Here is a 13,070-nt window from a genome sequence, read left to right as displayed (position 1 = left end):
ATTTCAATAATTAAATATTGTTTTTGAGCTTACGCACAAAAGCATAATATTATTATTCACAATTGGTAATTATTTGAGATTGATGCTAGAAATAGCTAAGGAAAAGATATAGATCAATGGTTGTTCTAATTCATCAAAGGCCATGTTCGTTTCGCTGAAATTTAGCTGCTGATGTTGATTTCTTGTGAGAGAAAAACATTGTTTCTTCGCTGAAAAGTACCGTTGAAGCAGTGCTGAAAAACAAGGCGTAAAAGTGTCCTTGAGGTATCTTTCCTTCCACAAAAGCAATGTAGTTATTTAGACCATCAATAATGCATTAGAATTATTAATCGCTGCTAAAGAGTATTTAGACGGTCCACTAATGATGTTTCTATCCTAATATTATTATTTTTATCTCCTGTCACAAGCGGTGCTAGAGCTGAACAGGCGTGATAGTATGGTGTTCGAACGAGGGGGCCAAGTTGGACGGAAAAAGAAAAGTTGAGGACTGAAATACACTTTGATAGTTCATACATGAAAATTGGTATTGAGCCCAAATTGTAAAGTTTAAGGACTAAAGTGATCACTTTGACAGTCATGAGGTGTAATTGGGCTCAAAAGTAAATTTTGAAAGAGTATTTAGACTATCCACTGATGATGTTTTTGTTCTAATATTATTATTTTTTATCTTCTATCACAAGCGGTACTAGAGCTGAATAGGCATGATAGTTTGGTGTTCCATGAGGGGCGAAGTCTGACCGAAAAGAAAAGTTTTAGGACTAAAATACACTTGGATACTTCATAAATAAAGTTTGAAATTGAGCTCAAACTGCAAAGTTAAGGACTAAAATGGTCACTTTGATATACTCGTACATCTCAGGCAAACGTTTTCTAATTTGATAACTTTCTTCGTAAGACAAAGCTGGGCTCAAAAGTAATTTTTGAAAACTAAAACGGTCATGTTAAAAATTTAGGCGGTAGTTGAGGGACTAGAATAAGGGGGTGTTTGGATCCAGTAACTAAAATTTATAAGGTGTCACATGAGGGTGTCGCATGGGGTGTTTGGATACTAATAAAAAAATAAATTATAGAATCCGTCAGTACACCACGAGACAAATTTATTAAGCCTAATTAATCTGTCATTAGCGCATGTTACTGTAGCATCACATTGTCAAATCGTGGACTAATTTGGCTAAAAAGATTTGTCTCACAAATTAGTCGCAAACTGTACAATAAGTTTCGTAATTAGTCTATATTTAATACTCCATGCATGTGTCTAAACATCTGATGGGACAACGACTAAAATTTAGGAGGAGGAACCAAACACCACTTAACTAGATTTCAACTTTCACCCTGTTCGTTTGTTGGTTTCAGCCAGGCTTATTCAACCAACCAACAGTATTTTTCTCTCACAATAAACCAACACCGACCAACTCAAAGCAGCCTGGAAACCAAACGAGGAACACGCCGTTTTTGAAGGTTAGGTAGCGGAAGAAGCTTCCGCTCGATCAGTCCATTTTCAGCACAAGAAATTCAGGGCTGCCCCCTGATTGGAACGGGAAGAATGGTTGGCTGCAGAACTGTTGGCGAGTTGGCGTCGATGCTGCCGCGCAGGATCACGCAGTAGGTTACTGTCGTCACCGTTAACGTGCGCGGGTCCCTCTAGAAGGAAGGCCACTTTATAATTAAATTTGAATCCTTTAATTAGCGATTCCTCCCCCATTCCCACGAAAACAGGTGACCTTCTAGAAGCGACAAGCGGCCCAGCCCGGTCCAGCAGTGCAGCGACTCGCGCCAGGCCCAGGGGGGCCGAGGTGTCAGTCAGGTCCTGGTAGCAATGGGCAACTGGAGGAGCAAGCAAAGCGGCCTCCCCGGGCGGCGCGGCTCTGACCGTCTGGCGCCTGTCACGACTCACGTGCCACGCACGACCGCGAGGCAGCCCTTCCCCTTCCCCGTCCCCCGTCTCTGCTACGTTCGCGGCTTATAATACGAACGAACAGGCGTCCCGTCCCAACGCGTCTCCGCCTGAGCCCTGAGCGCTCTCTCATCATTAAGCGGGGCAAGCGCATTGGTAACAACCCCCCCCCCCCCCCCCCCCACACACACACACACCCGGTGGCAGCTCGGCGTTGTGGTGCGGGGTGCGGATTGGTAGGGGGAGCAGGAGGCGGCGTCGGCAGTAGCGAGATGGACGCGGCGGGGGAGATTCAGAAGGTGGCGAGTATGCGGCTAGGGGATAGCGGCTCCATGTGGCGGCGTGGTGACGACGTATTCTCACGCTCGTCCAGGGAGGAGGACGACGAGGAGGCGCTCCGCTGGGCCGCGCTGGAGAAGCTGCCCACCTACGACCGCGTCCGCCGCGCCATCGTCCCGCTCGACCTCGGGGCCGACGGCGCCGAGGCGGCCGGCGGGAAGGGGCTCGTGGACGTCGACGTGCTCAGCCTCGGCCCGCGCGAGAGGCGGGCGCTGCTGGAGCGCCTCGTCCGCGTCGCCGACGAGGACAACGAGCGGTTCCTGCTCAAGCTCAAGGACCGCGTCGACAGGTACCTACTCGCCCGCTCCGCGACGAGCTGCGCGCGGTTGCACTCGAATTCCTATCGCTCGCCGGGTGTTTGACGATTTCCGCGCGCGCGCTGTTTGATTGCTGCAGGGTCGGGATCGACATGCCCACGATCGAGGTGCGGTTCCAGAACCTTGAGGCGGAGGCTGAGGTGCGCGTCGGCAGCAGCGGCCTCCCCACCGTACTCAACTCTGTCGTCAACACGATCGAGGTACGTAACCCAGCCATTGCACCCGTTAGTTCCTGTCTATCCGATAGCGAAAGACGATATTTTGAACTTTGGTCGGTGCGCCTCTTTGAGTCTTTGTTCGACGCAGGAAGCGGCGAACGCGCTGCACATGCTGCCCAGTAGGAAGCGGATCATGCCCATCCTCCACGACGTCAGCGGAATCATCAAGCCTCGCAGGTGGTTGAGTAAAACAATCGCTCTTTTATTGTTTTTTTTTTAACTAGAGTAATTCTATATTCCTGTTGGTTTGGCTTGTGTTGGAGAATCGATTAGTAATCTCCTAAGAGAGAGAGTGTTAGGATTCGATTTCTTGGCTTCTTCGACCAGTCAACCTCACGTTCTTTACGTTTATGCAGGTTGACACTTCTGTTAGGTCCGCCTGGATCAGGCAAGACCACTTTGTTGCTGGCCTTGGCCGGAAGGCTTGACAAAGACCTCAAGGTAGTACAAAATGTATCCTTGTACTTCTTTGCAACAATTACACCTCGCAAAAAACAGTCTGCATTATCTCGTTCATTGTATTTCGTCGACATCTATTTTAGTTTGTTGCGAACTTCTGCACAAAACTGGGCATTCAAAAAACAGGGCATCTTTCATAGGCAACTGCTGCATGCTTTGTACGAACTACTCTAATGAAATGTCCAGTGCCTAATGTTATGGTGAAACACGGTGCAGTTTTCAGGCAAAGTGACCTATAATGGTCACGAGATGACAGAGTTTGTTCCAGAGAGGACGGCAGCGTACATCAGCCAGCATGACCTCCACATAGGAGAGATGACTGTGCGGGAGACGCTTGCATTCTCTGCACGCTGCCAGGGTGTCGGCTCCCGTTTTGGTACAGTTCTGAGCAATTTTAGTCACGCGATACATGCATATGCATTTGTTCTGCTTGCTTACCATGTAGGATTTACCCTTTTCATTGATATGCTTATTGGATCTTGTTTCTTTCCTTCATGTTGTTAGACATGTTGACTGAGCTGTCGAGGCGAGAGAAGGCGGCCAATATCAAACCTGATGCTGATATTGATGCATACATGAAGGCACGCAATCCTGACTAAATCCTAGTAGGATTTTTTAATCGTAGATTATGTTTCTTTGAATAATTGGCCAATCATAATCAAAACTGAGTTTGGTTTTCCTGCTTAATTTAAATAGGCGTCTGCAATGGGTGGGCAAGATGCCAATGTGGTCACTGACTATATTCTGAAGGTAATACATTGCAAATTTTAGCCTCAAGTCGAGAAATTTTAGATTGACTTACTCAAATTTGTCATAACTATGTACACTCCACTTGCTGCAGATATTAGGACTAGAGATATGTGCAGACACAATGGTAGGGGATGAGATGCTCAGGGGCATATCTGGTGGACAACGGAAGCGTGTTACAACTGGTAAAACTGTCTTTCATAACCATATTAGGTCAACAACATTGGCTTTGCTGAAGTCCTTTCTGAATTATATCATTTGGATGTTTCCTGCAGGTGAGATGCTGGTTGGGCCATCCAGGGCACTTTTCATGGACGAGATCTCAACTGGGCTTGATAGTTCCACTACATTCCAAATTGTGAATTCACTCAGGCAGTCCATTCACATCCTTGGTGGCACAGCTGTTATCTCCCTACTGCAGCCGGCACCTGAGACTTATAACTTGTTCGATGACGTCATACTCCTCTCAGATGGTCAGGTTGTCTACCAGGGCCCCCGAGAAGAAGTGCTTGAGTTTTTTGAGTCAGTTGGTTTCAGATGCCCTGAGAGGAAGGGTGTCGCTGACTTCCTGCAAGAAGTATGTACTGTGCCACCATATCTCAGTGTACATAAGTGCATAAAGTTCTTGTTATCTTATCTCTTTGAAATGCTGGGCAGGTGACTTCGAAAAAAGATCAGAAACAGTACTGGTGGCTTGATGCGCCCTACAGGTTTGTGTCTGTGAAGGAATTTGCGACTGCATTTAAGTCATTCCACACGGGGAGAGCTATAGCAAATGAGCTTGCTGTTCCGTTTGACAAGAGCAAAAGCCACCCAGCCGCACTAACCACCACGAGGTATGGCGTGAGTGGCAAGGAGCTGCTCAAAGCAAACATAGACCGGGAGATCCTTCTCATGAAGAGGAACTCTTTTGTCTACATATTCAGAACCTTCCAGGTAACTCACAAGCCCAACCAGTATGATCGATTTGCATGTAAGGAAAAAATAACTAAAACATGACTAACTCTTTGGTGCTCTGGAATTACAGCTGGTGCTGATGTCAATCATTGTAATGACTCTCTTCTTCCGTACAAAGATGAAGCATGACACAGTGACTGACGGCGGTCTCTACCTGGGTGCAGTCTTCTTTGGTGTGCTCTTGATCATGTTCAATGGCTTCTCTGAGCTGGCGTTAACTGTCTTCAAGCTGCCTGTATTCTTCAAGCAGAGGGATCTCCTTTTCTTTCCAGCATGGTCCTACACTATACCCTCATGGATCCTCAAGATACCCATCACATTTATCGAGGTTGGCGGTTATGTATTCTTGACATACTATGTCGTTGGGTTCGACCCAAATGTCGGCAGGTGAGATTTTCCGATTGTTTAAACGTTTCTCCTTAGCCATTCTTATTACGCTGGTAATGTACTATGAATGTTCTGACAGTAATAGTTGCCCCCAGGTTCTTCAAGCAGTATCTGCTTCTGTTAGCAGTCAATCAGATGGCAGCAGCACTCTTCCGGTTTATTGGTGGGGCATCGAGGAACATGATTGTTGCTAATGTCTTCGCATCGTTCATGTTGCTGGTTGTCATGGTGTTGGGAGGATTTATTCTAGTAAGAGGTTAGCAGTCATTTTTCTCTCTCTTTCTAATTCATTGCAACGTAGCTTGTTACATCAATGCTTGTCTGTATTTCGTCTTGCAGATAAAATTAAGAAATGGTGGATCTGGGGCTACTGGATCTCCCCAATGATGTATGCACAAAATGCCATTTCAGTGAATGAGATGTTGGGTCACAGCTGGGACAAAATATTGAATAGCACTGCCTCCAACGAGACCCTAGGTGTGCAAAGCCTTAAGTCCCGTGGAGTATTCACAGAAGCAAAGTGGTACTGGATTGGCTTTGGTGCTCTGGTTGGGTTCACCCTACTCTTCAACGCTCTCTTCACTCTTGCCCTTACATACCTTAAGCGTGAGTAACTCCCAAATTGATTTTCTAATTGTTCTCTGATTTCAAAGTATTCGAACCTGTGAAGTGCGAATGATTCCATCTTGTTAATTTCCAGCATATGGCAACTCCCGGCCATCTGTATCCGAAGAGGAGCTGCAGGAGAAGCATGCCAACATCAAAGGGGAGGTTCTGGATGGCAATCACTTGGTATCAGCAAGCAGTCATCGATCAACAGGAGTCCACACTGAAACTAATTCTGCAATCATGGAAGATGATTCTGCCTCGACTAAAAAGGGAATGATCCTCCCATTTGACCCGCTCTCGCTCACCTTTGACAACATCAAATACTCTGTTGACATGCCACAGGTGAAATATAGAAAGTTGATCTCTTACACAACAAATGCAATTTCATCACTATTTTGTAACCCTGGTCATGAAATTAAATTCAGGAAATGAAAGCACAAGGTGTACAAGAAGATCGTTTGGAGCTCCTCAAAGGTGTCAGTGGGTCTTTTAGGCCTGGTGTGCTGACCGCACTGATGGGCGTCAGCGGTGCAGGAAAAACTACTTTGATGGATGTGTTAGCTGGGAGAAAGACAGGTGGGTACATTGAAGGAGACATCAGCATTTCAGGATACCCAAAGAAACAAGAGACCTTTGCACGTGTATCAGGATACTGTGAACAAAATGATATCCACTCGCCGCAGGTGACAGTCTATGAGTCCCTGCTTTTCTCAGCATGGCTCCGGCTTCCCAAGGACGTCGATTCGAACAAAAGAAAGGTTAGTTCCACAAAATAGTTGCAATTTCCACCCATAGAAGGATACAGTTGGTAGATAGTTGCTCACCATTATCTGTGCAGATCTTCATTGAGGAGGTGATGGAGCTTGTGGAGCTCAAACCACTGAGAAATGCTTTGGTTGGACTTCCTGGGGTGAATGGTCTGTCAACTGAGCAGAGGAAAAGGCTTACCATTGCTGTGGAACTTGTTGCAAATCCATCAATTATCTTTATGGATGAGCCAACCTCAGGGCTTGATGCCCGAGCAGCTGCAATTGTGATGCGGACGGTGAGGAACACTGTTGATACTGGTAGAACTGTGGTCTGCACGATACATCAGCCTAGCATTGACATATTTGAAGCATTTGATGAGGTGAGTGAGATTTCACATAGGATTTACTTCCAACTACCCTCTACTTTCTGGTCAGCGTTTGGTCATACTTGTTTTGATGTGGCTGGTTTTCCAAACCTTGAACTATGTTGCAACTTGCAAAGTCTAAAATGTTTGATCAATGCGTGCAGCTTTTCCTTATGAAGCGTGGTGGAGAAGAGATCTATGCTGGTCGACTTGGACATCATTCTTCAGATCTTATCAAGTATTTCGAGGTAAATGATATTAGAGGAATCTGACTATCCATCTACGAAGTTTCTTCGAAATTACTGAGAATATCATGTGGTTTCATATTATCCAGGGGATCCAAGGGGTCAGCAAAATTAAAGATGGCTACAATCCAGCAACATGGATGCTGGAAGTGACCGCAAATTCTCAGGAACAGATTCTAGATGTTGATTTCAGTGACATATTCAAGAAATCTGAACTCTACCAGTAAGTAAATTACAATCCCTGCTAGTCACTCACTTCATCTTTGAGAATAACCATAAACGGGGTAGTATCGGTTGGTACATACTAATGCACTTTGCACTTTTCAGTATTAACCAACCTTCCTTCTCCAGGGAATTTCTGCAGTAGATGATGTCTTGCTTGTTACATTTTTCAGGAGGAACAAGGCGTTGATAAAGGAATTAAGCCAACCAGTGCCAGGTTCAAGTGACCTGCATTTCCCTAGCAAGTTCGCACAGTCTTCCATCACACAATGTGTGGCTTGCCTGTGGAAACAGAACCTGTCATACTGGAGGAACCCTCCTTACAATACCGTTAGGTTCTTTTTCACTACCATCATTGCTCTCCTCCTTGGCACCATCTTTTGGGACCTAGGCGGCAATGTGTAAGTCATGCCCAGTTGTACCATTGCTTATGGCAAACAAGTGGCTTGACCTTCAGTTTTTTATTCACGTTTTGCTTCGTAATCCAGGTCTACATCACAAGATTTGATGAATGCCTTGGGATCAATGTACGCTGCAGTGATTTTCATCGGGGTCATGAATTGTACCTCAGTTCAGCCAGTGGTGGCCGTGGAGCGGACAGTCTTTTACCGTGAAAGAGCTGCTGGCATGTACTCAGCTTTCCCATATGCGTTTGGCCAGGTGAATGTTCCTCCTGCTGTTTGTTGCCTGTTGGCCCATGTTCTAGAGAGCAGGGCACTGGTCTGATCAATTCCTTGCAGGTTGTCATTGAGCTCCCATATGCACTGGTTCAGGATATTCTATACGGTGTCATAGTGTACTCCATGATCGGGTTCGAGTGGACGGCTGCCAAGTTCTTCTGGTACCTCTTCTTTGGGTACTTCACGCTGCTCTACTTCACATTCTACGGCATGATGGCCGTCGGGATTACACCTAACTACCACATCGCCTCGATCGTCTCCTCGGCATTCTACGCCATCTGGAACCTCTTCTCTGGGTTCATCATCCCCCGACCGGTAAGACCTCCTCATGTCCCCCTGCAACTTTTCTCTACGGTTTCCAAAAGCTCATTCCCGTTCTTGCCTCCCGCTACCTTCAGAAAACACCGATCTGGTGGAGGTGGTACTGCTGGATATGCCCCGTGGCGTGGACGCTGTACGGGCTGGTGGTGTCACAGTTCGGTGACGTCATGACGGAGATGGACGACAACAACAAGACCGTGGTGGTGTCACAGTACGTCGAGGACTACTTTGGCTTCAAGCACAGCTGGCTGGGGTGGGTGGCAGCCGTGGTGGTGGCATTCCCGGTGCTCTTTGCGGCCCTGTTTGGCTTTGCCATCATGAAGCTCAACTTCCAGAAGAGATAATGACGATAGGAGCTAGGAAAATCACCTCCTGGACAAGGGATTTTGCATTCGTTGGGTCGTGCAAGTAGATTTGATTGTGCATATTGGGAGAATCCGTCAAATCTATGGATTCGTTGGTTAGTTAAAGTTATACTAGAAGTTGCTGCTGCTTTTTTTAGAGGATATTGTGCTCCTTCTCTGGGAATATGATGGCGTAGTATTTTGTAAAGAATATTTCACACATCTACTAGTAAATTTTGTAAGCTGCCCCTTGCAAAGGATCAGTTGGAGAAGGCAAGGAAATACGTCGTGTGTTGCTGTTGACTCAAGTATATAAGTACTATTTTGATACGTGTATATGAGTACTAGAAGACTGCAAGTACATGTGAAAGAATCATTAAAACCTGGTCTTGCTTTCATGTTTCTTTGGTTGACTAGGATCATGCCCATTGAAATAATGTCACGATAACAAAGTTTGGATGTGTGTTATACTATTATCAACAATGATTATTCTTGTGTGTGATGTTCGCAAAATCAGTTTGTTGTAAATTATCACTCTTCACAAGTCAAAATCAACAAATTGAATTTGCGAGTCTGACTACTATACCAAAACTTCCAAACAATCAAACTGTTACTATAAGAAAACCTCATCTTTAACTGTCCAACTATCTGAAGTTCAAATATCAGAATGCAGGCAAACAATTCAAGTAGCCAATGCTCTGTGCATATACATATATAGCAGTGCCAACATACATATCATAGATCAAATTTGCTAAGTAAGCAACATTGTCCTCACACAGCTACAATTGGATCATGGTTTCTCCCTTTCTCAGCTATAACTCCTACTCTCAATGGTATCATCCGCACAAGAAAAATGTTCACCTGAACAAACCAAAGCACTACATTGGAGACCTCCTCCACTTGAATCCATCCCAAGGCAGGTGAATCCTTTCACAAACAACTGGCATGTCGCGGCAACGCGTGTGGACTAAATGCCTTCCCCCTTCATTCTCAGGTGTAGTAACAATGGAGGCCAGCTTTGGCTTGTTGGGAATTTTGAATTTGCCATGCGAGATCCAAACTCATGAAGGGTTTGCATCAACAGGTTGAACCTACATAAAGAATAAAGCTGGGTTACACTGTTGCTCTCAGTTATCAAACAGTATACATTAATAATGCAAATAGTAATAGTTAAAAAACAATTTGACTATGTGTGCAAATCATTAGGATATCGTTCTGTTTCTTCTCTAAAATGAATCATCCATCAAAATATAGTCAACTCAAGGCCCAAATATACAAAGATCCTAAATTGTAATATTTCAAGTAACTGATTTTTTTTGGGAGCAAGGTATAGATAATAATATCAATATGGTCCTTGACAGTGACAATATTTTAATACATTTAAGCATCACATACTTAAGTTTAGCTTAATGGCCGGAAGTACACATCATAACGTGATAGTACCAACAAGCACTGCAGCCTCTCTGAAAACAAAAATGATTGACGAATAGGAGAAAAGCTGCTCTGCAAAAGTTATTAAGAACAAATCTAAAGGTACGACTGTGATATCTGCTAGGTGGTGTTTCCTTATACTTGTTAATACGTACGTGTGTGTCTAAAGGTACGACTGTGATATCTGCTAGGTGGTGTTTCCTTGTATCAGGACAATCAGCTAGGCTTTATTACTCAATAACAATGTTTACAGAAATAATATTAGGGTACACCAAGCCACAAATGACGGCCAGTCCCATATAAAATTGTATGCCTAGCTAGAATGTGTGCTTCAAAATTTGAAGCTCTTCCTTCATGGGTAAAACTACACTCATTGAAAAGTGCTGTTCGGGAATTTATCTCAGCAATGATCGAGCCATAGCTACCCAAAGTTCCTTCACCAGTCTCGGAGACAACTGTCTTGCAATCTGAAACAACAAATAATCTCTCCAAAGCAAGATCTTCAGCAAGAGCAAGAGCTTCACGGCAGGCCAAGGCTTCCAAAGTTGCAGGATCTGTGATGCCAACAAAGACCACTACAGAAGCTCCAAGATAAGTACCATCATTGTCTCGGCAGAAGGCTACTGCTGCCCCTCGATTCTCAGTTTTCGACACAGCATCAACATTAATTTTAGGTATAGCTCTTGGGGGAGGGATCCAACGAGCTTGCCTTGGTACTGGAACTGCATGAACTGGTGTCCCACTAGGTGGCTTAGCAATAGATTTTAGTTCCTCCAAATATGAGTTAATGAAACCATGGGTGGATAAAGGACTTTGAAAGATTTCCTCGTGGATAGCCTTGCGACGAGCTGCCTATATGGCCCATAAGGTTAGCCGGGTGAACTGCACATGAGGTAGAGATTCAATGAGGCTGAATAGCCAGTTCTTGGCGTTTGGTTCTCCGATCGACATCATATGCTCCACCATTACCTCATCTGAGAGTGCCCAGACACTAGCTGCCATGTTGCATTCAACAAGAGAGTGTTTCTATGAATCCGCAACTTTACATAATGAGCAAACACAGGAGCTTGCCATATTTTGGTGCTCCAAAACATCTGTAGTGGGCAACGACTGCTGAGCAAGTCGCCACAGGAAGACCCTGACCTTGGAAGGTATAGCCATTTTCCACAATGAACACCACCCTTTACTACCAGACTCAGTGTTTGATGATCCTGCATTTCCTTCAAAATAATTCTCTCGGTTAATTTTCGTTGTCACCATCATCCTATAGGCTAATTTAACTGTGAAGAGCCCCTTGCGATCAAAATGCCAAGACCAGAAATCAGCCTGTCTGCGAGTGCACAAAGGTATGCTCAAAATAGTCGAAACATCCATCGGGAGAAAGAACTCTCGAATCAGCTCCTCTTTCCATATCGCTGTAGTTTCATCAATAAGCTCACTAACAAGCCGTGGAGGATTAACCTTCAGAGAAATTATGGGCTTCATATTACAATCACGTAGTAGCCAGTTATCATCCCAAATTTTGGTTGTTCTGCCATCACCGATGCGGCGTTTAAGACCCTGGGTCAAGACATCACTACCAGCCAGAACTGAACGCCAAATTTGAGATATATGTGATGTCTTCTCTCTTTCTGGGCTATGTAGGCCTTATTGCCCATTTTGGCCCATACTTATATATACTGGAACCCTAGACTCAATGGATGGATGTGAGGTCATTCTTCCTGACATGGTACCAAAGTGTTCTCCCAACCTCCCTGCTGCCGACACCCCTGCACTGATGGATGTCGACGATTGACCTCATCTAGCAGCGTCGACCTTCCTTCCGCGCCCCTCCTCAAGGTCGCCCCTTTTCTCCCTCTGCTGCTTGCTCCTCCTTGGTGGGTAGGGGCCGCACTCCTCTGCGTCATCGATTGACGTGGCTCTCTGGTGCGGCTCTCCTTCCTCTGCGTTGTGCAGCAAGTGGTGCTCCTCCTCTCTGTTGCTCTGCTGCTGTTCGTGCTGCTTCGCTGATGTAACAGTCCAAAAACCGTCACAATTTTTCACAAGCATCATGAGCATAAAATGCATCTAAAAATTTGTATTTTCAAAAAACTTGGTATTTATTTCTAAACCTGGTGAGCATCATGTGCATTTTTGAGAGTAAATTAGAATTTGACTTGTGTTTAGACTAACTAAAACCGAGCACGACCTATTTTGGCGGATCGTCCATCATCACCACCGGACCGTTCGTCAAGACATCTCACAGACTTAGAATAATTTTAGTCAACTCGTGCACTGACAGCATGTCTGTCGCCACGGCAGATTGTCCGTCAAAACCCTTGCATAGCTAGCCAGTCTGTCAGACACGGTCGGGCACTGACGGATTGTCCGTTGCTCATGGTGGACTATCCGTCAAAACCAGATGACACCTGTCCCATGCAATTTGCTTTGCTATCCAAATATCCCATCCCTTGGCCCCACATGTCATTGGAAGTACACACACAAAACCAACACACTAGCCCCTCTCCCTCACTCCCCATCTCATTTCATGTTGGCCACCAGGAAGAGCAAAGGATAGAAAGAGAGAAGGAGGAAGGAGAGGAGAACGAAGGAGAAGAGAGGAGGAAGAAGGAAGCACCCCCACCGCTGGAGCTCGCCGGAGGAGCATCCCCACGCCGTCCTCGTCCACGTGCTTGTGGGAGTTGGAGGAGGTGGACCCCCAAGCTTCATCTTCTTGCCCAAGCTCACATGGAGGCCCCCAAGTCCGATCTCCCACCTTGAGCAAGCATTGTCCGAGCTGCTGCACG

General features: G+C 45.5%; 1 protein-coding gene across 1 annotated transcript; it reads left to right on the top strand.

The window, feature by feature from the left end:
* Positions 1 to 2,094: 2,094 nt before the first annotated feature.
* LOC136450092 (ABC transporter G family member 36-like) lies at positions 2,095 to 9,243 on the top strand. Its single transcript, XM_066450372.1, has 22 exons — positions 2,095 to 2,522; positions 2,630 to 2,750; positions 2,857 to 2,945; positions 3,125 to 3,209; positions 3,444 to 3,603; positions 3,732 to 3,808; positions 3,924 to 3,977; positions 4,069 to 4,159; positions 4,250 to 4,551; positions 4,632 to 4,910; positions 5,002 to 5,318; positions 5,414 to 5,574; positions 5,658 to 5,924; positions 6,019 to 6,269; positions 6,353 to 6,685; positions 6,766 to 7,056; positions 7,206 to 7,289; positions 7,376 to 7,509; positions 7,682 to 7,909; positions 7,997 to 8,168; positions 8,249 to 8,503; positions 8,587 to 9,243. Exons 1-22 carry the CDS (start codon positions 2,167 to 2,169, stop codon positions 8,851 to 8,853), a joined length of 4,374 nt encoding a protein of 1,457 aa, XP_066306469.1. The 5' UTR covers positions 2,095 to 2,166; the 3' UTR covers positions 8,854 to 9,243.
* The last annotated feature ends 3,827 nt before the right edge of the window (positions 9,244 to 13,070 follow it).

Source organism: Miscanthus floridulus, chromosome 5 (assembly GCF_019320115.1).
Source record: "Miscanthus floridulus cultivar M001 chromosome 5, ASM1932011v1, whole genome shotgun sequence".
NCBI classification, from domain to species: domain Eukaryota; kingdom Viridiplantae; phylum Streptophyta; class Magnoliopsida; order Poales; family Poaceae; genus Miscanthus; species Miscanthus floridulus.
This window is presented reverse-complemented; position numbering and strand designations above follow the sequence as displayed.